Source organism: Salmo trutta, chromosome 5, assembly GCF_901001165.1.
Source record: "Salmo trutta chromosome 5, fSalTru1.1, whole genome shotgun sequence".
In the NCBI taxonomy this organism is placed as follows: domain Eukaryota; kingdom Metazoa; phylum Chordata; class Actinopteri; order Salmoniformes; family Salmonidae; genus Salmo; species Salmo trutta.
The window spans coordinates 21,933,325-21,957,083 of NC_042961.1; the positions used below are offsets into that span (position 1 = coordinate 21,933,325).

General features: G+C 42.8%; 2 protein-coding genes across 10 annotated transcripts in view; both read left to right on the forward strand.

Annotated features, from left to right (window-relative positions):
• Positions 1–10,997: 10,997 nt before the first annotated feature.
• Positions 10,998–19,001, forward strand: LOC115193870 (myozenin-1). Of its 3 annotated transcripts, none has more exons than XM_029752980.1 (6): positions 10,998–11,165; positions 14,175–14,268; positions 16,758–16,945; positions 17,211–17,466; positions 17,650–17,830; positions 18,054–19,001. In XM_029752980.1, the coding sequence occupies exons 2-6, from the start codon at positions 14,184–14,186 to the stop codon at positions 18,289–18,291; spliced, it is 948 nt and encodes a 315-aa protein (XP_029608840.1). In that variant the 5' UTR covers positions 10,998–11,165; positions 14,175–14,183; the 3' UTR covers positions 18,292–19,001. The 3 variants fall into 3 exon arrangements, with proteins under 3 accessions (XP_029608840.1, XP_029608841.1, XP_029608842.1); XM_029752981.1 differs by having other exon boundaries at positions 17,211–17,340; XM_029752982.1 differs by having other exon boundaries at positions 17,211–17,319.
• Positions 19,002–19,222: 221 nt separating this feature from the next.
• LOC115193869 (inactive ubiquitin carboxyl-terminal hydrolase 54) overlaps positions 19,223–23,759 on the forward strand; it is a 109,953-nt gene continuing 105,416 nt past the window's right edge. For all 7 annotated transcript variants that reach the window (XM_029752972.1, XM_029752975.1, XM_029752977.1 and 4 more), the window contains exon 1: positions 19,223–19,435. The gene's annotated coding sequence lies outside the window, so the exon portion shown is untranslated. The remainder of the gene's footprint in view (positions 19,436–23,759) is intronic.

Sequence of the window (23,759 nt, forward strand, 5' to 3'; positions counted from 1 at the left end):
ACAGAAACAATCCCCCACAAAACCCAAAGGAAAAACAGGGTCCTTATGTGTGACTCCCAATCAGCAACAACAAACTACAGCTGTGCCTGATTGGGAGCCACACACGGCCCAAAACAAAGAAATACAAAAACATAGAAAAATGAACATAGAACGCCCACCCAATGTAACACCCTGGCCTAACCAAAATAAAGAACAAAAACCCCTCTCTATGGCCAGGGCGTTACACCCTCACTGCTGCTCGATCATCCTATTTTTCCAACTTAATTGAGGAAAATAAGAACAATCAGAATTTTTTTTTTGATACTGTCGCAAAGCTAACTAAAAAGCAGCATTCCCCAAGAGCATTCCCCATTCCCCAACTTCAGCAGTAATAAATTCATGAAGTTCTTTGAGGAAACGATCATGATCATTAGAAAGCAAACGGACCCCTCTTTAAATCTGCGTATTCCTCCAAAGCTCAGTTGTCCTGAGTCTGCACAACTCTGCCAGGACCTAGGATCAAGGGAGACACTCAAGTGTTTTAGTACTATGTCTCTTGACACAATGATGAAAATAATCATGGCCTCTAAACCTTCAAGCTGCATACTGGACCCTATTCCAACTAAACTACTGAAAGAGCTGCTTCCTGTGCTTGGCCCTCCTATGTTGAACATAATAAACGGCTCTCTATCCACCGGATGTGTACCAAACTCAATAAAAGTGGCAGTAATAAAGCCTCTCTTGAAAAAGCCAAACCTTGACCCAGAAAATATAAAAAACTATCGGCCTATATCGAATCTTCCATTCCTCTCCAAAAATTCTGAAAAAGCTGTTGCGCAGCAACTCTGCCTCCCTGAAGACAAACAATGTATACGAAATGCTTCAGTCTGGTTTTAGACCCCATCATAGCACTGAGACTGCACTTGTGAAGGTGGTATGTCAGACCGAGGCTCTGCATCTGTCCTCGTGCTCCTAGACCTTAGTGCTGCTTTTGATACCATTGTCGTGTCTTTGGCTATGCCGGATTAAGTGATATGACATGCTAACTTATAAAATGATTTCTCTGTAATTAATATTACCTGATTAAGCTAATCATGTAAATGTAATTAACTAGAAAGTCGGGGCACCACGGAAGAACGTTTATAGAGCCGTTATCTTCCGAATAAACTCTTAAAATACTTAGTAATATTTTACATCGATAGCAGTCAATATTAACCCTTATCTTATTTTCAGTCTCATAATGAAAGTTGTAAATTCTTGGCTATCTTCACGAACCCTGGCTAACAAGTTGAATCAGCAATACAAAATTGGGTTTAATTATTTATTTACTAAATACCTAAACTAATCACACAGAATTACATATACACAGAATACAAATGATGTCATACAGAAAACGTCCTGGTGGACGGAACCTGTATGAAAGCTGGTTACACAAAGGAAAGGGGGTTGGGCTTGAATGAAAGAGCGGGAAGATTTAGGAACAGAGAAACAGCAGCTAGGCTATCGTAAATACATTATCTTATGCATTCTAAATTACCGCCCATTTGGAAAAGGAAAATGCAATAAATATTTACTCTGAGCTGCGCTTCGGTAGATTGGTCGTAGATGCTGGCCGGGTTGGCCAACAGATCTTCCTGTAAACTCTTAAGAATGTCTCTGGTGGTAAATTGGATACGTGGTGGTATCTTCGTCCGTCTGTTAGACTGGATCCGTCGGCCGTCCTTTCCTAGCCCACGTCTACAGCGGCCGCTGCTAACTCAACGGCTAGGAAGTATCACTTCTGTAGTGAATAAGCTCAAAGTTCATATCAGTTCATACCATAGCTCACGCCGAGGTTGGCTTAGTTCTGTCCTTGACATGTGTGTCCTTCTAACGTAGAGGCTGCAGACCTCCCGTACTGGAACAACCTGGTTATCTTTTCATCAAAGGCTTATATAGTGGAGAGGGGGAAGGAGGTGTTTCATTGTTTATAACCCCTGTCTCTTCACAGGGTTGGGCCACTGATCAAGCAGGGCACTTTCCTTATGAAAACCCAATTCTCTCATTTGGAAGCTAAAATTACATTTAATCTCCTAACAAACAATTTCAATATCAAACATTTCAATTGCATAACAATTCCATGTGACTCTGATAACTAGAGGGTGTATACTTTCCCAGGTACAGTTTATGTCGTCCTGTCATCAGTCATAATGTCTCAGATGACAACTGAACTGACCTACATACTCATTACGTTCCAAAGCATATTTCCAACTGGTTTTATTACCAAAATATGGTTCCTTTCCCCATTTGTTTGATGTTCCCAGACTCTCTATATTTAACAGGACAGCAGTCCTTCAGGACAGCAGTCCTTCAGTAGGGTCAGAGAGGGGAAGGGAGAAAGGTATTTATGGGGGGGGGTCATAAACCTTACCCACAGGCCAACGTCATGACACCATCGATCACCACATTCTTTTGGAGAGATTGGAAACCCAAATTGGTCTACACGGACAAGTTCTGGCCTGGTTTAGATCTTATCTGTCAGAAATATATTAGTTTGTCTCTGTGAATGGTTTGTCCTCTGACAAATCAACTGTAAATTTCGGTGTTCCTCAAGGTTCCGTTTTAGGACCACTATTGTTTTCACTATATATTTTACCTCTTGGGGATGTCATTCGAAAAAAATAATGTTAACTTTAACTGCAATGCGGATGACACATAGCTGTACATTTCAATGAAACATGGTGAAGCCCCAAAATGACCCTTGCTAGAAGCCTGTGTTTCAGACATAAGGAAGTGGATGGCTGCAAACTTTCTACTTTTAAACTCGGACAAAACAGAGATGCTTGTTCTAGGTCCCAAGAAACAAAGAGATCTTCTGTTGAATCTGACAATTAATCTTGATGGTTGTACAGTCGTCTCAAATAAAACTGTGAAGGACCTCGGCGTTACTCTGGACCCTGATCTCTCTTTTGACGAACATATCAAGACTGTTTCAAGGACAGCTTTTTTCCATCTACGTAACATTGCAAAAATCCAAAACTTTCTGTCCAAAAATGATGCAGAAAAATTAATCCATGCTTTTGTTACTTCTAGGTTAGACTACTGCAATGCTCTACTTTCCGGCTACCCGGATAAAGCACTAAATAAACTTCAGTTAGTGCTAAATACGGCTGCTAGAATCCTGACTAGAACCCCAAAATGTGATCATATTACTCCAGTGCTAGCCTCCCTACACTGGCTTACTGTTAAGGCAAGGGCTGATTTCAAAGTTTTACTGCTAACCTACAAAGCATTACATGGGCTTGCTCCTACCTATCTTTCCGATTTGGTACTGCTGTACATACCTACACGTACGCTACGGTCACAAGACGCAGGCCTCCTAATTGTCCCTTGAATTTCTAAGCAAACAGCTGGAGGCTGGGCTTTCTCCTATAGAGCTCAATTTTTATGGAATGGTCTGCCTACCCATGTGAGAGACGCAGACTCGGTCTCAACCTTTAAGTCTTTACTGAAGACTCATCTCTTCAGTAGGTCATATGATTGAGTGTAGTCTGGCCCAGGAGTGTGAAGGTGAACGGAAAGGCTCTGGAGCAACGAACCGCCCTTGCTGTCTCTGCCTGGCCGGTTCCCCTCTCTCCACTGGGATTCTCTGCCTCTAATCCTATTTCAGGGGCTGAGTCACTGGCTTACTGGTGCTCTTCCATGCCGTCCCTAGGAGGGGTGCGTCACTTGAGTGGGTTGAGTCACTGACGTGGTCTTCCTGTCTCGGTTGACCCGCCCCCCTTGTGTTGTGCCATGGCGGAGATATTTGTGGGCTATACTCGGCCTTGTCTCAGGATGGTAAGTTGGTGATTGAAGATATCCCTCTAGTGGTGTGGGGGCTGTGCTTTGGCAAAGTGGGTGGGGTTATATCCTGCCTGTTTGGCCCTGTCTGGGGGTATCATCGGATGGGGCCACAGTGTCTCCTGACCCCTCCTGTCTCAGCCTCCAGTATTTATGCTGCAGTAGTTTATGTGTCGGGGGGCTAGGGTCAGTCTGTTATATCTGGAGTATTTCTCCTGTCTTATCCGGTGTCCTGTGTGAATTTAAGTATGCTCTCTCTAATTCTCTCTTTCTTTCTTTCTCTCTCTCGGAGGACCTGAGCCCTTGGACCATGCCTCAGGACTACCTGGCATGATGACTCCTTGCTGTCCCCAGTCCACCTGGCCGTGCAGCTGCTCCAGTTTCAACTGTTCTGCCTGCGGCTATGGAACCCAGACCTGTTCACCGGACGTGCTACCTGTCCCAGACCTGCTGTTTTCAACTCTCTAGAGACAGCAGGAGCGGTAGAGATACTCTCAATGATCAGCTATGAAAAACCAACTGACATTTACTCTTGAGATGCTGACTTGTTGCACCCTCGACAACTACTGTGATTATTATTATTTGACCATGCTGGTCATTTATGAACATTTGAACATCTTGGCCATGTTCTGTTATAATCTCCACCCGGCACAGCCAGAAGAGGGCTGGCCACCCTTCATAGCCTGGTTCCTCTCTAGGTTTCTTCCTAGGTTTTGGCCTTTCTAGGGAGTTTTTCCTAGCCACCGTGCTTCTACACCTGCATTGCTTGCTGTTTGGGGTTTTAGGCTGGGTTTCTGTACAGCACTTTGAGATATCAGCTGATGTAAGAAGGGCTATATAAATAAATTTGATTTGATTTGAATGCCCATGAATTTAGAATGAGATGTTCGACGAGCAGGCCGTACGTATTGGCCTAGTTGATGTCCTAGTTCTACCCTATCACAGTGGTGTTAGGAAACTCCTGGTTTACAGGCCACATCAGGCCTGCAAGTCACAATGTGCTTGCTTGCAAAGCGATGTGTAATTCCTATTGGAATCCAGCCAGAGTTAGGGTATCCAACAATTGGAATTTTTATTCACCTGCAACCTGCCTTCAGAATGACTGTCATGGTTCGGAAACTTGATTTAAAAAAACACTACCTAAACCATTTAAACTGGAACAACCATTTCAGTAACAGGTGAAATAAATCTAACTAGCTGATTGGATTAGTTTAGAAAAATGTGTGTTATTTATGTTTCTGTAGCATAGTATTAATCAATCAATCAATGTACATTCAAAAACACAGATATTAAAAACAATCCCAAAAAATCTACCTGAAGAAAAGCATGCTGGGAAATATGTGTATGATTTTGATGGGACTGTTTTACTCTCCACATGTCTAAAACAATCATTTATTTATTAACACCAACACTGTTTTTTTTACACCACTGAGTGTTGAATTTAACTCCTGAATCACTAGAAATGTTGCACTGAAAAATCAACACTGTCCAATTTGCTGTGCAACTATCTCACAAAAACCACCTGTAGGTTATACAGTGCCTTGGGAAAGTACTCAGACCCCTTGACTTGTTCCACATTTTGATACATTACAGCCTTATTCTAAAATGGATGAAGTATTATTTTTTCTCAGCAATCTACACACAATATCCCATAATGACAAAGTGAAAACAGGTTTTTATTGAAAATAAAAAAACAGAAATATCTTATTTACATACATTTTCAGACCCTTTGCTATAAGACTCAAAATTGAGCTCAGGTGCATCCTGTTTCCATTGATCATCCTCGAGATGTTTCTACAACTTGATTGGAGTCCACGTGTGACAAAATTCAATTGATTGTACATGATTTGGAAAGGCACACACCTATCTATATAAAGTCCCACAGTTGGCAGTGCATGTCAGAGCAAAAACCAAAGAATTGTCCGTAGCGTGCTGAGACGGGATTGTGTCGAGGCACAGATCTGGGGAAGGGTACAACCATCTCTGAAGCACTCAACCAATCAGGCCTTTATGGTAGAGTGGCCAGACTGAATCCACTCCTCAGTAAAAGGCACATGACAGCCGGCTTGGAGTTTGCCAAAAGGCACCTAAAGACTCTCATACCATGAGAAACAAGATTCTCTGGTCTGATGAAACCAAGATTGAGCTATTTGGCCTGAATCCGAGCTTCGCTTCTGGAGTAAACCTGGCACCATCCCTGCATTGAAGCATGGTAGTGGCACCATTATGCTGTGGGGATGTTTTTCAGCTGCAGCGACTGGGAGACTAGTCAGGATCGAGTCCAAGATGAAAGAAGCAAAGTACAGAGAGATCCTTGATGAAAACCTGCTCCATAGTGCTCAAGACCTCAGACTGGGGCGAAGGTTCACCTTCCAATTGGACAACGACCCTAAGCACACAGCCAAGACAACGCAGGAGTGGCTTCGGGACAAGTCTCTGAATGTCTTTGAGTGGCCCAGCCAGAGCCCGGACTTAAACCCAATCGAACATCACTGGAGCGACCTGAAAATAGCTGTGCAGCGACGCTCCCCATCCAACCTGACAGAGCTTGAGAGGATCTGCAGAGAAGAATGGGAGAAACTCCCCAAATACAGGTGTGCCAAGCTTGTAGCGTCATACCCAAGAAGACTAGCTGCTGTAATCGCTGACAATCGTGCTTCAACAAAGTACGGAGTAAAGGGTCTGAATATTTATGTAAATGTGATATTTCAATTTATTTGTAATAAATTTGCCCAAATTTCGAAACCTGCTTTTGCTTTGTCATTATGGGGTATTGTGTGTAGATTGCTGAGGGGGGGAAACAATTTAATACATTTTAGAAGAAGGTAACAAAATATGGGAAAAGTCAAAAGGTCTGAATACTTTCCGAAGGCACTGTATACAGGCCAACTAGGCCTACATATTTGATATAACTTTTTGATGTAAACAGCTAAACAGGACTACAAAGAAATAGAATATTCTAAAACTGATGCCTTTTTTACAAATTCAAAATGAAATAGTTCTAGGGAATAGCAGCCCGCCAACTGGGCACATCATGTAATTTCAACGTGGATAATTGTGTAGTATTTGTTTGAGACGTTGATATATGAGATTCCAGCCTTTATTCGCCCACTCAAAAAGACAGCCAAAAGTTAGATGAATTTCCAATGTGTTATCGCTTTTCAAATCATGGAATACTATAGCGCGTTCTTAAAACATGCCCAGACTAGATGGCAAGTGTCTTCACTGACATTTTCAATCTCTCCTTGTCCCAGTCTTGTAATCCCAACATGTTTCAAGCTGACCAGCATTCTCCCTTTTCCCAAGAGCTCCAAGGTAACCTGACTAAATTACTATCATTTAGCACTCACATCTGTAATTCTGATGTGCTTTGAAAGGCTGGTTGTGACACATCAACACCATCATCCCAAACACCCTGGACCCACTCCAATTTGCATACCGCTCCAACAGATCCATAGATGACACAATTTAAATTGCCCTTCACACTGTCCTCTCTCACATGGACAAGAGGGGAAATGCTGTTCCAGCTCATTCAACACCATAGTCCCCTCCAAGCTCATCACCAAGATAGGGACCCTGGGACTCAACACCTTCCTCTGTAACTGGATCCTGGACTTCCTGACAGGTTGGCCCCAGGTGGTGAGGGTAGGCAACAACACCACGCTGACCCTCAACACTGGGGCTCCTCAAGGGTGTGTGCTTTGTCCCCTCCTGTACTCCCTGTTCTCCCACGACTACGTGGCCACGCACGAATCCAACGCCATAAAGTTTGCTGACAACATGATGGTGTTAGGCCTGATCACAGACTGCGATGAGACAGCCTACGGGGGGAGGTCAGAGACTTAGCAGTGTGGTGCCATGATAATAAACTTAAGACCAATGAGCTGATGATAGTGGACTACAGGAGAAAGAGGGGAGAACACGCCTCCATCCACATTGACGGGGCTGTAGTGGAGTGGGTTGAGAGCTTCAAGTTCCTTGGCATTCACATCACTAAGAACTTAACATGGTCCACGCACATCCTCAAAGTTGTGAAGAGGGCACGGCAGAGCCTTTTCCCCTCGGGAGGCTGAAAAGATTTGGCATGGGCCCTCGGATCGTCAAAGTTCTACAGTTGCACCATTGAGTGCATCTTTACTGGCTGCATCACCGCTTGGAATGGCAAATACACAACCCTCTACCGCAAAGCGCTACAGATGGTGGTGCGGACAGCCCAGTACATCACTGGGGCCAAGCTCCCTGCCATCCCTGAACCTTATATCAGGCGGTGTCAGAGGAAGGCCGAAACAATGCCAAAGACTCCAGCCACCCAAGCCATAGACTGTTTACTCTGCTACTGTCTGGCAAACGGTACCGGAGCATCGGCTCTCGGAACAACAGGTTCTGAAACGGCTTCTACTCCCAAGACATAAGACTGCTAAATGGCCATAAGACTGCTAAATAGTTCATGAATGGTTACCCGGACTATCTTGCACTGACCCTATCTTGCACTGACTCTATACTCACTCACAAGACTATATATACACACACACACTCACACACACACACACACACACACACGCACGCACGCACGCACGCACGCACGCACGCACGCACACACACACACACACACACACACTACACTGACACTCTCACACAAACACCACACATTCACATACACTACATACGTACAGCCACACAAGACACACACGCAAACTGACACAACACAAACACACACACACTATACTCTCATCATATGCTGCTGCTACTCTGTTCTTTATTTTAGTCTTATTATCATTATTATCTATCCTGATGCCTTGTCACTATACCCTACCTTAATGTACATACACATTGATCTGGTACTGGTGATCCCTGTATATAACTCCATTCTTGTGTAGTTTATTCCTCCTATGTTACTATTTTTCTCTGCCTCGTTGGGAAGGGCTCGTTTCACGGTTAAGTCTACACCTGTTGTATTCAGCGCATGTGACAAATAAAATTAGATTTGATTTTAAATAGAGCTTTCATTTTCCCAGGTTGTCTGCCAATACCATATTGCTTATATTAGACATTTAAACATATAAGGACAGTTTCTCTGACACAGATTAAGCCCAATTGTGGACCAAACATTTGACAGTGATAGAGAATTTCTATTGAGCATGCTTTTTAGTCAAGGACTACGCTTAATCTGTGTCCAGGAAACTGTCCCAAAGAATGTTATCGTTCTTTGGGACAGTGTTCTTTGGGACAGTGTTCTTTGGGACAGAATGTTATCAAAAAGACTAAATTATATCCGCTCAATCTCTATTTCCACAATATGTAAACTGGTGAATGCATATACACGTAACAGTGAAATCCTGACAACCATTCACCACATGATGGTGCTATGGGCTGTATTTTTCAACTCATTCTGAAACCCCTTAGCACTAGGGCACAACTTGTTGGTGAAGGGTACTACAAACCCATACATTCTATGCTAAAAAACAGACAGTCTGGTGGAAACATTTAGCTGGCATCTTTTCCATTTGCCACCTATATATAGGGCTGTTAATATCCAGAAAGTATTTATGGCTGCTCAACGCCCCCATTTTTACATTCCAGTTAGAATATGATATGAGGAGGCCTCCCGAGTGGTGCAGCGGTCTAAGGCACTGCATTGCAGTGCTTGAGGCGTCACTACAGACCCCGGTTCGATCCCAGGCTGTGTTACAACTGGCCGTGACCGGAAGTCCCATTTGGTCAGAGCACAATTGGCCCAGCGTCGTCTGGGTTAGGGGAGGTTTTGGTCGGGGGGGCTTTAATTGGCTCATCGCTCTCTAGCGACTCCTTGTGGTGGGCCGGGTGCCTGCAGGATGACCTCGGTCGTCAGTTGAACGCCGTTTCCTCCAACACATTGGTGCAGCTGGCTTCCGGGTTAAGAAGCGCGGTTTGGCGGGTCATGTTTCAGAGGACGCATTACTCGACCTTTGCCTCTCCCGAGCACGTCGGGGAGTTGCAGCGATGAGACAAGATCGCATTTGGGGAGAAAAAAATTATAATATGAGGAAATGGTATTACAGTAGTAGCCTATATCTGTGACGGATATTCCAAGGATGAAATGTTGAGTGCAGAAAAAAACATTACTGGGTCCAATGCAGAGGGTGAGGTTTTGAGATATAAATGAGAACAGTGGGAAATGAATAACGGATATCCATTATCAGCTGGGAAATACAGTATATTATACAATATAATGCCAGTTTTTATTTGTGATGAATTGATTTGTTTCCTGTCACACAACAATTCACCATAACACAACATAACCCTTCCTTCAATCTTAGTAGAGAAGCTCCTGGTGCTAACAGTGAAGCACTGCAAGCCGCAAGGTCAGATGTCAAGGTTACAAATTCAGGCCTCCTGAGTCACTGTTAACCTCCCTTACTAACGGAAATGTTTCAAATGAAGAGGCAAGGTGCAAATGGCACATTTTACTCACTTCTCTTCTAGTGAGCACACAGGGGAGAGAGAAGCTGCGACAATGACTGTAAAATGAATCATCACAAAGAGCGAATAGGAATGTGGGGGTGAGATGTGTGATGGCAATCTTCACTTTGATTTTTGTTCTTCACTCTTCGTTTTGGCCTGACTTTTTTCCTACAGTAGGCAACATTACCCTGGCTTTCACTGTGATACGGAGTACAAATTTGTACAGACATGCTTAAATGGGAGAACTTGAAATGATCCACAAATTGAGTATGTAAAATACCCAATCTACAAAATATCACACCCTGGTCTAACGTATGGATCGAATAACACTAACGGGCACATATATTAAATAACGTTCAGCCATTAAGCCATGGAGAGAGCTGTGGATTTGTCTGAGCCAACAAATCAGCACCCACTTTGGTTAAGGAGGCTATATGACCATGAATACCATAGAACAGCAAGGACACCTCTGCCTGACAGAAAACTGATAATCTATTGGAAGGTTGGAGTTAATTAATGAAGGGGAAAATGGGCAAACCAATGACGCCAACCCCAAATCACACCCTCAGACACTCCTCCGTCCTTTGAGGCTCTATTATGACTAAGTTTAGACTCCCCCCTCACTCTGCACCGGTTCTATATATAGGCCCCCCGGACCATCTCTTGATAGCCCCATCAGCACTTTCACCCCCCATCCCCCACTTTTACCCCAACCTCAACCCCCCCCCCCCCCCTCCCTCCAGCCCCCCCTCAAAGATCTGCCATCCAAGCTCAGGGTGGATTTCGCACTCCCTGGGATCTGAGTCCAGCCACAGGTCAGAGGCACCCTGGGATTTGTAAACTTCTGATTAAGATTAACCTGAAGCCTTCATCTCCTACTGGTATTACTAGACCTCCTTGAACATAAGGATTTAAAAAAACGGGTGAGTGGATCATGCCATCAGCTTGATTTTACTAACCAATTGCATGCATGACTTGGCCGTCAACGGCAAACTGGAAAGTAAATACAGTTGTGCAAAAGCTTCACCTATAGCATTCAAAAAGAACTGCACTTGAGAATTGAAATTATGTTTGAAGACCTTGACTCAATAAGGAATGCATTATTTATTCATTTATGGGATATAAAGTGCTTTTGAAGGCATGGTGAAGTGATCTTGATGTTCATTGAACATTTTTAGAATTTGCCCATCACTCAAAGACGCAGACAGGCTCTGAGAGAATGTGCTGACTGCTCCCCTTTTTCCAACAGCACATTTTATATGGTGTGCAAAGCCTGGAATACCCAGCTGGGGAGGGGAAACCTGAGTGCTGGGGTCCTCAGCTGGTGATCATTTTACAGGGGATTTACAAAGTCCTCCCCCACAATCCCTTCTCCAATCCACCCACCTCTCACCCCTCAACATCTTCATTTTAATTTGGGGAAGATTAGATCATTCTCTTGACAATTGTGCCAATGTGTATGTGTTTGTATAGGAGTGTCCATTGCGTCTCACACATCTGATAGTACACTGACGCCACTACTCGTCGCTAAAAGGTCTTGGCTGAAAATAGCTCTGGTGGATTAGGTTACAGTCAGTCGATGTGATGCGAAGTTTGCCACAGAGTGGGTCTTAAAGAAGCTGCAGACTCTCAGTAGGTACAGAACAGTATGGCTTAAAGGAGAACTACAGTATATAGAAAAGGGCTCTGTGAGACATAAACATGCTAGGTGGTGTGGTGCTTGTACTGTATCCCAACTGAGGTCTTCCATATCTTCAAGCTTCACCTAGCAACCTAGACTACAGAGTTCCTGTGTCATATTTCTACATACTTTAAGAATCTATGATTACAGCCATGTTCATCGTATCCATCAAATTGGATCGATGTGTTTACTGCAAATTGGATTGATCTGAAAGTCTTGGTAATTTGTGCTCATCAGCTCATGAAGAGGAATGTGTTTACTGCAACCACAGTAGGCATACAGTATACTCTGTGTTAAACCTTTCTAATTTCTAGAGTTGCCAGTCCAAACAAAACAGAAACTTACAGCGGGCTATATGTTTTCTCATGGACGGACATCTGTTGGCTCGGGGAATGTTATGGATCTGAAGCCACTCTGAACTTGGAAAAGGATCAGGGTGCAGTCTGTCCGTGTTCTTCATGGCCTCAGAAGCATGGCCTCATAAGTGTGGGTCCCAACATAGTGCAATGGTTAGAGATTATCGCTAGAGGGACTCCAATCCCCGATCTCCTCTCTCAGTGCTGCCTTGAACAGAAACACTTTCTTTTCCACAATTCATTTTTTTCTGCCATTGAGTGGCTACAGAGAGACTATATATACAGATATATACAGTACCAGTCAAACGTTTGGACACACCCACTCATTCAAAGGTTTTTCTTTATTTTTTATTATTTTATACATTGTAGAATAATAGTGAACACATCAAAACTATGAAATAACACATATGGATTCATGTTGTAACCAAAAAAGTGTTAAACAAATCAAAATATATGTTATATTTGAGATTCTTCAAAGTAGCCACCCTTTGCCTTGATGAAAGCTTTGCACACTCTTGTTATTCTCTCAACCAGCTTCACCTGGAATGCTTTTCCAACAGTCTTGAAGGAGTTCCCACATATGCTGAGCACTTGTTGGCTGCTTTTCCTTCACTCTATGGTCCAACTCATCCCAGACCATCTCAATTGGGTTGAGGTCGGGTGATTGTGGAGACCAGGTCATCTGATGCAGCACTCCATCACCGTCCTTCTTGGTCAAATAGCCCTTACACAGCCTGGAGGTGTGTTTGGGTCATTGTCCTGTTGAAAAACAAATGATAGTCCCACTAAGCGCAAGCCAGATGGGATGGAATGCAGAATGCTAGGGTAGCCATGCTGGTTAAGTGTGCCTTGAATTCTAAATAAATTAAAGACAGTGTCACCAGCAAAGCACCCCCACACCATCACACGTTGTCCTCCATGCTTCATGATGGAAACTACACATGCGGAGATCATCTGTTCACCTACTCTGCATCTCACAAAGACATGGAGGTTGGAACCAAAAATCTCAAACTTGGATTCATCAGACCAAAGGACAGATTTCCACCGGTCTAATGTCCATTGCTCGAGTTTCTTGGCCCAAGCAAGTCTCTTCTCCTTATTGGTATCCTTTAGTATTGGTTTCTTTGCAGAAATTCAACCATGAAGGCCTGATTCACGCAGTATCCTCTGAACAGTTGATGTTGAGATGGAGATGTGTCTGTTACTTGAACTCTGTGAAGCATTTATTTGGGCTGCAATTTGAGGTGCAGTTAACTCTAATGAACTTATCCTCTGCAGCAGAGGTAACTCTGGGTCTTCCTTTCATCATAGCACTTTGTGGTTTTTGCAACTGCACTTGAAGAAACTTTCAAAGTTCTTGAAATGTTCCGGAATGACTGACCTTCATGTCTTAAAGTAATGATGGACTGTCGTTTCTCTTTGCTTATTTGACTGTTCTTGCCATAATATGAACTTAGCCCTATTTGGTAAAAGACCAACTTCTGTATACCACCCCTCCCTTGTCACAACACAACTGATTGATTTAACAAGGAACACCTGTTAATTGAAATGCATTCCAGGTGACTACCTCATGAAGCTGGTTGAGAGAATGTCAAGAGTGTGCAAAGCTGTCATTAAGGCAAAGGGTGGCTACTTTGAAGAATCTTAAATATAACATATATTTTCATTTGTTTAACACTTTTTTGGTTACTACATGATTCCATATGTGTTATTTCATAGTTTTGATATCTTCACTATTATTCTACAATGGAGAATGAGTAGGTGTGTCCAAACTTTTGACTGGTACTGTATATATATATATATATATATATATATAAGCTAAATCCAGACATATTATACAGTAGCTTGGTATGTTCTGTGACCTTTTCTAACTTCCTGTTTACATGTGTTCTCAGTCTGCAGTCATGCCTCATGGAACACCTGCCCCACCTAACAAGCGGAAAAAGCCCTCTAAGATCATCACTGACCTGTCACATGTCACTCAAGATGGTAAGGCACGTACATGTGAGCTCATAAACACAATACATTGTATGTACAAAGGTACATTGCTCACACATCATTAAAAAAAGATAACAAGGAGATCTTCCAAATTATGTGAGAGACCGCACAGTACCATACATTCAATTCTGCTCAGTAACATTTATCAATATGAGCTTGTGGTATTATCAAGAGTAACATACTGCACTAATTGGTAAACCGAGAGGGCAGGCAGGGTGACACTTGTCAAAGAGGCTCCTCCACATGGATACACTTAACATGTCCTAATGACTAGCGCCCTGTCACACACACAAACATTTATCTCCTAGATTTCACAGCACAAATACGATCTGTCCTTTACAATCATCGCAGTAATGGTTTACTCTCCCCTCCCTCTCAGCTGTTAGGATCCATGCTTCATTAACCAGCGATGGCATGATGATTTTTAATGAAAATTATGACAGGTGTTTTTCCCCTCCATCCATTAAGTGCTCCAGATCTGCGTGCAAGTAAATATAGTAGTCTTCCGTTGACATCAGCAAAGTGTAAATGTACGCTGCCCTTACACTTCAGTTGTTCTGTGCACTTCATACTTTTTGGTGTAATGTGTCCTGTAATGTGTCCCGACAGATATAGCAATAAGGCCTAAGCAGAAAGCTGTGTTTTAACAGCAGGTTCATGTTTATTGAGATTAATCTTATCCTTAACGCAGAACTGAGCGATCTTCGCAAGATGGGCTAGCTGCAAAGTCCAAATAGGCTATATTGTAAAAAGTTACGAAATTAATGTAAGGTTAGGGTTAAGCATATTTGTAAGAAGTGTGGTTAAGGTTGGGGTTAAAGTCCCCGTGCAATCTTTGTCATTTTCTTTGGAAATCATCACTGCATGTCTAATAAATCACCGTGCGCGTTTATTTAATGAAAATAACTCCACAATATATTTTTTATCATGTATTTCCCTGAGACTCCTTTGACCTGTGAAATGCTCAGTCTGATCATGTGGGCGTTAGGAAAACATTTGAAGATATTTACATAAAATCACGTTTTTAACTGCATTGCCCCTTTTAAGGTTAGGGTTAGGTTTAAAATCAGATGTTATGACTTTGTGGCTGTGCCAGCTAGCTGCAGCGTTCAAATGTATTCCCCTCCACAAGAGAAGCCACGTCTGTTGTAGCTTATAACAGAAATAGACAGAAATCATACTTGAAATCACATAACTAGTGTTGACTTTTAACGTCAACATAAAAATGCTACTGTCAAACATTACAAAATCGTAATGCCACAAAAGTTATTGAGACACAAGCATAGTCCTTTTGAACTGCAGAATTTATTGCCAGGAAAACAAAACAGGAATGCTAAATTATTAAATCCACCAAATTTAATCAGAGTTAATGTGTGTTTATCTAGTGACAATTCCTACAATGGAAAAGGGTGGCAAGAACTTCTTAGCAGGAATTAAAAGGATGTAATGTTGAGAGGATGTGCTTAGTCAAAACAGTGTGGGATGATTGTTCTCATAACAAAGTTCTAAGGCCTGGTGGTGCTATGTAAATAATCAGCTGCTGTTTTTTTTTTTACACACAGAGACCATTTTACATAAGAGCTTACCATAGATAGATAGATAGATAGAGAACAAAGCAAAGAATGATTAGGCTACTACAAAAAAGGTATAAAATAATCATATGTATCATATTAGTAGTATAGCCTATAGGTATTTTATTACTGCACTGTATTACTGCATTGTATTACTCCATAGCTTTAGAATTGATGTGGAACATCTTCCCTGTGCAGTGTTACGGATTGAAGACTTTCTCCCTTCACCCATCCTCTCTGTCTCAACACCCTGTGACTTCTGACCAATGGATCATAAGCACTGGGAACAGAACAAATATAGACCAAACAGACATGAAAACGACTGAGGCCTTACCTCATAAAGCCATAAAGCCTCAGTCAGAGTCAGGCCCAAACTCGGGGATGAGCTGTTCTCTCTCCTTCAATAGCCACATTGTTGAAGAACAGCCAGTTCATCTTTGGGCAGAGAGATTTATGAATTTTCCACCGTAATGATACCAAGAATCTGAGAGCATCCCCCTCCTAGGCAACCATCTGCACTGAGGGTAATTTCTGCTGAGATGTAGAGATCACGTCACACCCACACAGATGTGTTTTCTAGGCGAAAGATGATGCACGCAAAGTACTTTAACATTCATTCAAACAATGCTAAGCAAACCGTAGAACCAATTCAAACCAAACAGGTAAGATTCTTTCTGCATAGGGAGATACATTGCTGAGTGTGTTTTTGTATCACACTGCAGACATTGTTGAGTCCAATAATCCAAGTTTGAACAATTGCTGAACCAGAATAATTATGTTTTTGATTTATCCCGGAAACCTGGTCTACAAGTTCAATGGAATAGAGCCTTATACAGTATGTTCATACAGTATAATGTAGAGAAACAACAAGAGAAGTGAATAGACAGCGTGAACATTTCTCATCTGCAGAGTATGAGTCAGAGCCTGAGGCGTCAGAGTTTGACCTGGGGACGAAGATCAAGACTCCCAAGGACACCATGCTGGAAGAGCTGAACCTCTTCACCAACAAGGGCTCCAAGATGTTCCAGAGGAGGCAGAAGCGTGTGGAGAAGTTCATATACGAGAATAACCCTGACCTCTTCGGCAGTGAGTCTATGGTAAGAAAAAGGAGGTCAATCATCCAAGTCAAAATTAAAAACTTGATATAACAATAATACATGTTACTATTATATATAGTTCATGTAGAAATTCTGTCCAAAGAGCTTTAACGTAAAACAATTGCAGTGAAAATTGGCAAAGGATGAGGGAAGGAAGTACAACCCATGGATAAATAGGGAAATGATCACAATGTTGAGGCTATCAATATATATTTCAACAACCACCCGGGTTGGAAGCTCATCTTACTTGTGTGTTTCGTTTCAGGAGAACTTCCAGAAGTTGGTCCCCAGCCTGGGTGGCACAATGATGTTGGATGCTAGTGGCCACATGGTGGAGAAGAAGGCAGGCCCTCCTGTGCCCCCTCCCAAACCAGGCAAAGATGGGCATGGTCATGGTCATGGTCAGGGACATGGTCAGGGACATGAGCATGGTCATGAGCATGGTCATGAGCATGGTCATGAGCATGGACACCATGGACATGTACATCATGATGATGTTGCTCCAGGAGAACATGGTCATGGTCAGTATCCGCTCATATCAACTCACGAGATTAGAAAAAGTGATTTTGGAATGAATGGAGTGCAGTGCAATCGATATATCAGATTTAGCCTGACTTGACATTTCCTGGAGATTTATTCCAAAGAGGCTTGACCATCATGTGACAGAATATCTGTTTTCCTGACTCGCTGTTTTCTTCCTACAGGTAGTCATGGAGTAGAGGTTGCCTTAGACAAGGCCAAGAAGAGGCATGATTATGTCCCCTCATACGTATCACCGTGGGAAAAGGCCATGAAGGGCAACCAGGAACTGACGTCCAGCATGAGATATCATATGCCAGGCCCCCATGCCCACCATGATCTGCCCAAGTTCAAGTCCTTCAACAGGTACAGTCCCCTCTATGCTTTGCTTGGTTGACTCCATAGCATCTAAACAAACAAATATTTGAGAAGAGTATGAAGTAATGGAGCCCACCCATTTACTCTCAAACTCAGACTTTTATATTGTCCATCCATGTATGTGAAGCACATGTACAGAAGTTGCCTTAGAAGATTCATTTAGTTTATTTTCCTCATCTTCTTTGGTTGCCCATCACTTTATCTGTCTTAGGAGTGCTACACCGTTTGGGGGCTTTGATAAGGCCTCTCAGCTCATGACCTTCCAGCTGCCAGACACCCACGAGGTGGCCCATGATGAGCCTGAACTGGCTGTGGTATACCAGCATGAGATTGGCTCTCGACCCTCCTTCAACCGCACTCCTATAGGCTGGGTGGGGAGCGGTGAGCCCAGCAGCATCCACATCGAGTTGGACACCATGCCCTTCGATGGGGAGACTGACGACCTGTGAATAGCATGCCCCACAGACCCAGATGTGCAGATAAAGACCACGCACGAATATATACAATTACATAAACAAAAAACATAACTTTTTTTGAAAGGTTTGTGATGCCATCAACTTTTCCTTGGGTTGAATTAATTAATAGGAAAGTGTGTATGAAACGAACCATGTAGCTCAATAATGGGCTCTTTAATTTAGACAGACAGAGAGACAGAGAGACAGAGAGAGAGAGAAGGAGACAAAGTAAACACAATAGGCTACCATAACTCTGATTTATGCTTACACTTATTTTTTCATGATGATTCATTTAAGGGGCATAGTATATTGTGCAATCACACTACAAGTGTGTAGCTTATTCAAAAAGCAGCAAAATAACATATTTTGTCCATGAGGAGAACAGGTAAACACGACGGAGAGTTTGAGTATTGTTTAGCTTTTCAGCATGTTGATGTGACTCATTGCTCATCAGGACAGCCACAAGTTGTTCATTTAGCTTCTAGCCTTCTACCATCATGGCTTTTACTGTATTTCTGTGTTTTTTTCTGTGTTTCTATGCCGTTTTCACTTTTGACAGCTTTGTCAAGCCCCTGCAAATCCAGCCCATCCTAGGAAGCATGCAGTAAGCATGAGGTGAGGTGTGTTCATTTCTGTTGAGTGATAGAGATGATGCTCTACTGCATCACCCAAGTTCTCTCCCTAATAAACTTTTTCCAATTGTAGTTTACATCTGTTATTCTTTGTATCTCGCATGTGTACAGCGTAAGGGTGACTATAATCTTTAGTGGAACAAATAGACAGGAGGCCAGTCTAATGTGTGGGGACCCTCTTTAGGGCTCCGCAGTGTAATTCACTTGATGGAAGACAGTGATGTAAGAGGGATGAATTTCAAAGGATCTTTACCTGTGACAAACACACCTTAAAAATGCGAAATAAAATCATCAGTCAGTGCCCCCTTTTTTCCTCCTCAGTCCGTCCCCTAGTGCCAAGCACTTGACTATCACCTCTCAAGACGCCAAGCCAAAATATCGCGAGCATTGGTTGCCTTGGCTGCAGCGCAGGGTGACGCTAGAGGAGGTTTGACTGGGGTTTAGCGGTAGAGCGTTTCACTCAAGTCCCTCAGGACAAGGGACAAGGCAACATCGGGGTTGAAAAGGTAAGTCGGCTGTCCACAAACTTGATACATAAACCAAATGAGAAACGGGAAGGATTTAGATAAAATTATTAATTTAGAACACGAGTTAAGTTATGGAACATGGACAAATACAGGCTGCAATCGCGTGTAGGCTAAATGCACGCGAGTCCTGTGATACATTGAGAGTGACGTTCACCATAGGGATGCGTTGCAAGAGGATGCTCTGTCTGCTCCGTAACCACAGCACATTGGATTTCGACTTCGTTATCTAACCGGCTCTCTTGATTATTTAGACTGCGCATACGCAGCCATATGCACGCCATACCTTGTACGTTGTTTGCTTCTACCAGATATTTAACTTGCGTGCACGGTGTGTTAGCGTTGATACAGATAATCCCCAACGGTGTTTACCAGTTGAAATCAAATCAAATGTTATTAGTCGCATACGCCGTTTACAGCAGGTATAAAATGTGCAGCGAAATGCTTGTGTGCTAGCTCCCTCAACAATGCAGTATATTAGTCAATAACAATAATATAGTATGCATAGTAATACTGGACTGTATTACACTGTATTTACACATATAAAGTGGGTAGTGCCTTGATGTCACGCTGTGGAATAAATAGAACAGCAGGGTTGACTGTGTGTGTGTGTGTGTGTGTGAGAGAGAGAGAGAGAGAGAGAGAGAGAGAGAGAGAGAGAGCGAGGGAGAGAGAGAGAGTTCTGAGTGTGTGTGGGTGCATGTGTGTAAGTTTGTGGGTAAGGGTTCGATGTGTTGATAGTCAGTGCAAATAATCTCTAAAGTGCGGATAGTCTCTGAGGTGCAAATAGTCTCTGTAGGTGCATGTCTGTACAGGTAGACATCTAGGGTTAGCTGTTCAGCAGTCTGATGGCCTGTTGGTAGTAGCTGTCTTGGAGCCTGTTGGTCCGAGACCCAATGCTCCGATGCCGCTTGCCAGATGGTAACAGAGTGAACAGTCCGTGGCTCGATTGACAGGAGTCCTTGACGATCTTTCGGGCCTTTCTCAGACACCGCCTGGAGTAGATGACTTTCTCAGACACCGCCTGGAGTACATGTCCCGGAGGGCAGGGGGCTCGCCCCCAGTGATGTATTGGGCCGTCCTCACCATCCTTTGTAGAACCTTATGGTTGAGGGCGGTGCAGTTGCCGTTCCAAACGGTGATGCAGCCGGTCAAGATGCTCTCAATTGTGCAGCTGTAGAACTTCTTGAGGGCCTGAGGGCCCATGCCAAATTTCTTCAGTCGCCTGAGGTTGAAGAGGCACTGTTGCGCCTTCTTCACAGCGGGAGTGGTGTGATTGGACCATGTCAGGTCATCTGTGATGTGCACACCGAGGAACTTGAAGCTTTTGACCCTCTCCACTGCAGCTCCGTCGATGGCAAGGGGTGTGCTCCCCCTCCTGTTTCCTGTAGTCCAAGATCAACGTTAGAGGCCACTCTGGCAGTGCTCTAACCTCCTCCGTGTAGGCTGTCTCGTCGACGATCAGGCCCACCGCCGTCGTGCCATCGGGAAACTTGGTATTTTTGGTATTTTATTGGCTGCTGCAAAAGTAGCTACTCTTCCTGGGTTCCACATGAAACGTGACATAATACAGAACATTAACCTCTCTGATATCATTGGGACGCTAACATCCCACCTCGACAACAGCCAGTGAAATTGCAGGGCGCCAAATTCAAACAACAGAAATCCCATAATTAATATTCCTCAAACATACAAGTATTATACACCATTTTAAAGATAAACTTCTTGTTAATCCAACTACAGTGTCCAATTTCAAAAAGGCTTTATGGCGAAAGCACAGCAAGCGATTATGTTAGTTCAGCACCTAGCCACAAGAAACCATACAGACATTTTCCAGCCAAGGAGAGGACTCACAAAAGTCAGAAATAGAGATTAGATGAATCACTAACCTTTGATGATCTTCATCTGGTGGCACTCCCAGGACTCCATGTTACACAATACATTTTTGTTTTGTTCAAAAAAGTCCCTCTTTATGTCCAAAAGCCTCAGTTTAAATTGGCGCGTTATGTTCAGTAATGCATTGTCTCAAATAACATCCGGTGAAATTGCAGAGAGCCAAATCAAATTACAGAAATACTCATCATAAACATTGATAAAAGATACAAGTGTTATACATAGGATTAAAGATAAACGTCTTGTTAATCCAGCCGCTGTGTCAGATTTCAAAAAGGCTTTACGGCGAAAGCACAGCAAGCGATTATGTTAGTTCAGCGTCTAGCCACAAAACACCATACAGACATTTTCCAGCCAAGGAGATGACTCACAAGTCAGAAATAGCGATTAAATGAATCACTTACCTTTGATGATCTTCATCTGGTGGCACTCCCAGGACTCCATGTTACACAATAAATGTTCATTTTGTTCACTAATGTCCCTCTTTATGTCCAGAAACCTCAGTTTTGTTGGTGCGTTTTGTTCAGTAATCCAAAGGCACAAAGTGCGCTCTCAACATCCAGACAAAAAGTCAAAAAAGTACAATAAAAGTTTGTAGAAACATGTCAAACGATGTTTAAAATCAATCCTCAGATTGTTTTTGTCATAAATAATCAATAATATTTTAACCGGACCAAAGCTTCGTCAATAGAAAAGGAGAAACAAGAAAGGCTCGCTCCCGATCACGTGCTGGACTCATGTCTGGGAATTTCCACTGTCCACTCATTGAAAGTGCTGTATCTCCCTCATTTTTCAGAGTAAAAGCCTGAAACAATGCCTAAAGACTGGCCACATGCAGAAGAAGCCATAGAGATTGTGAACTGGGTCCTTAGTCTTTGTATGGTGGATAGGCTTTCAGTGGAAAAACAGCCTTTCAAAATAATAGTACTTCCTGGATGGATTTTCCTCAGGTTTTCGCCTGCCATATCAGTTCTGTTATACTCACAGACATTATTTTAACCTGGTGAAATTGTGTCATTTTGCGTTCATTGCACGCAGTCAGGGTATATGCAACACTTTGGGTAATTTGTCAGAATTGTACATAATTATGACATAACACTGAAGGTTGTGCAATGTAACAGGAATAACGTTATGTTTTCGAGATGATAGTTTCCGGATTCGACCATATTAATGACCTAAGGCTCGTATTTCTGTGTGTTATTATGTTATAATTAAGTCTATGATTTGATAGAGCAGTCTGACTGAGCGATGGTAGGCAGCAGCAGGCTCGTAAGCATTCATTCAAAATAGCACTTTCGTGCGTTTTGCCAGCAGCCCTTTGCAATGCATTGCGCTGTTTATGACTTCAAGCCTATCAACTCCCAAGATGAGGCTGGTGTAACCCATGTGAAATGGCTAGCTAGTTAGCTGGGTGCACGCTAATAGCATTTCAAACGTCACTCGCTCTGAGACTTGGAGTAGTTTTTTCCCTTCCTCTGCTTCGAGGGTGGCTGTTGTCGATGTGTTCCTGGTTCGAGCCCAGGTAGGAGCTAGGAGAGGGACGGAAGCTATACTGTTACACTGGCAATACTAAAGTGCCTATAAGAACATTCAATAGTCAAAGGTATATGAAATACAAATCGTATAGAGAGAAATAGTCCTATAATTCCTATAATAACTACAACCTAAAACATCTTACCTGGGAATATTGAAGACTCATGTTAAAAGGAACCACCAGCTTTCATATGTTCTCATGTTCTGAGCAAGGAACTTAAACGTTAGCTTTTTTACATGGCACATATTGCACTTTTACTTTCTTCTCCAACACTTTGTTTTTGCATTATTTAAATCAAATTGAACATGTTTCCTTATTTATTTGAGGCTAAATTGATTTTATTGATGTATTATATTAAGTTAAAATAAGTGTTCATTCAGTATTGTTGTAATTGTCATTATTACAAATAAATAAATCGGGAAAAATCGGCCGATTAATCGGCACCGGCTTTTACGGTTCTCCAATAATCGGTATCGGGATCGGCGTTGAAAAATCATAATCGGGCGACCTCTACTTTAGAGTGTTTTTTATCCAAATCTACCAATTATATGCATATCCTAGCTTCTGGGCCTGAGTAGCAGGCAGTTTAATTTGGGCACGCTTTTCATCCAAAATTTCGAATGCTGCCCCCTACCCTAGTGAAGTTAATAGACAAGAACAGCTTAAGGACAGAACCACATCAATTAGTGATTAATGATGGTGTTGGAGTTGTGTGTGGCCAAGCAGTTGTGTGTGTACATAGAGGACAGTAGGGGACTAAGCACGCACCCCTGGGGGCCCCCCATGTTGAGGGTCAGCGTGGCGGAGGTGTGTTGCCTACCCTCACCACCTGGAGTCTGCCTGTCAGGAAGTCCTGGATCCAGGAAAAGGAGTGATTCA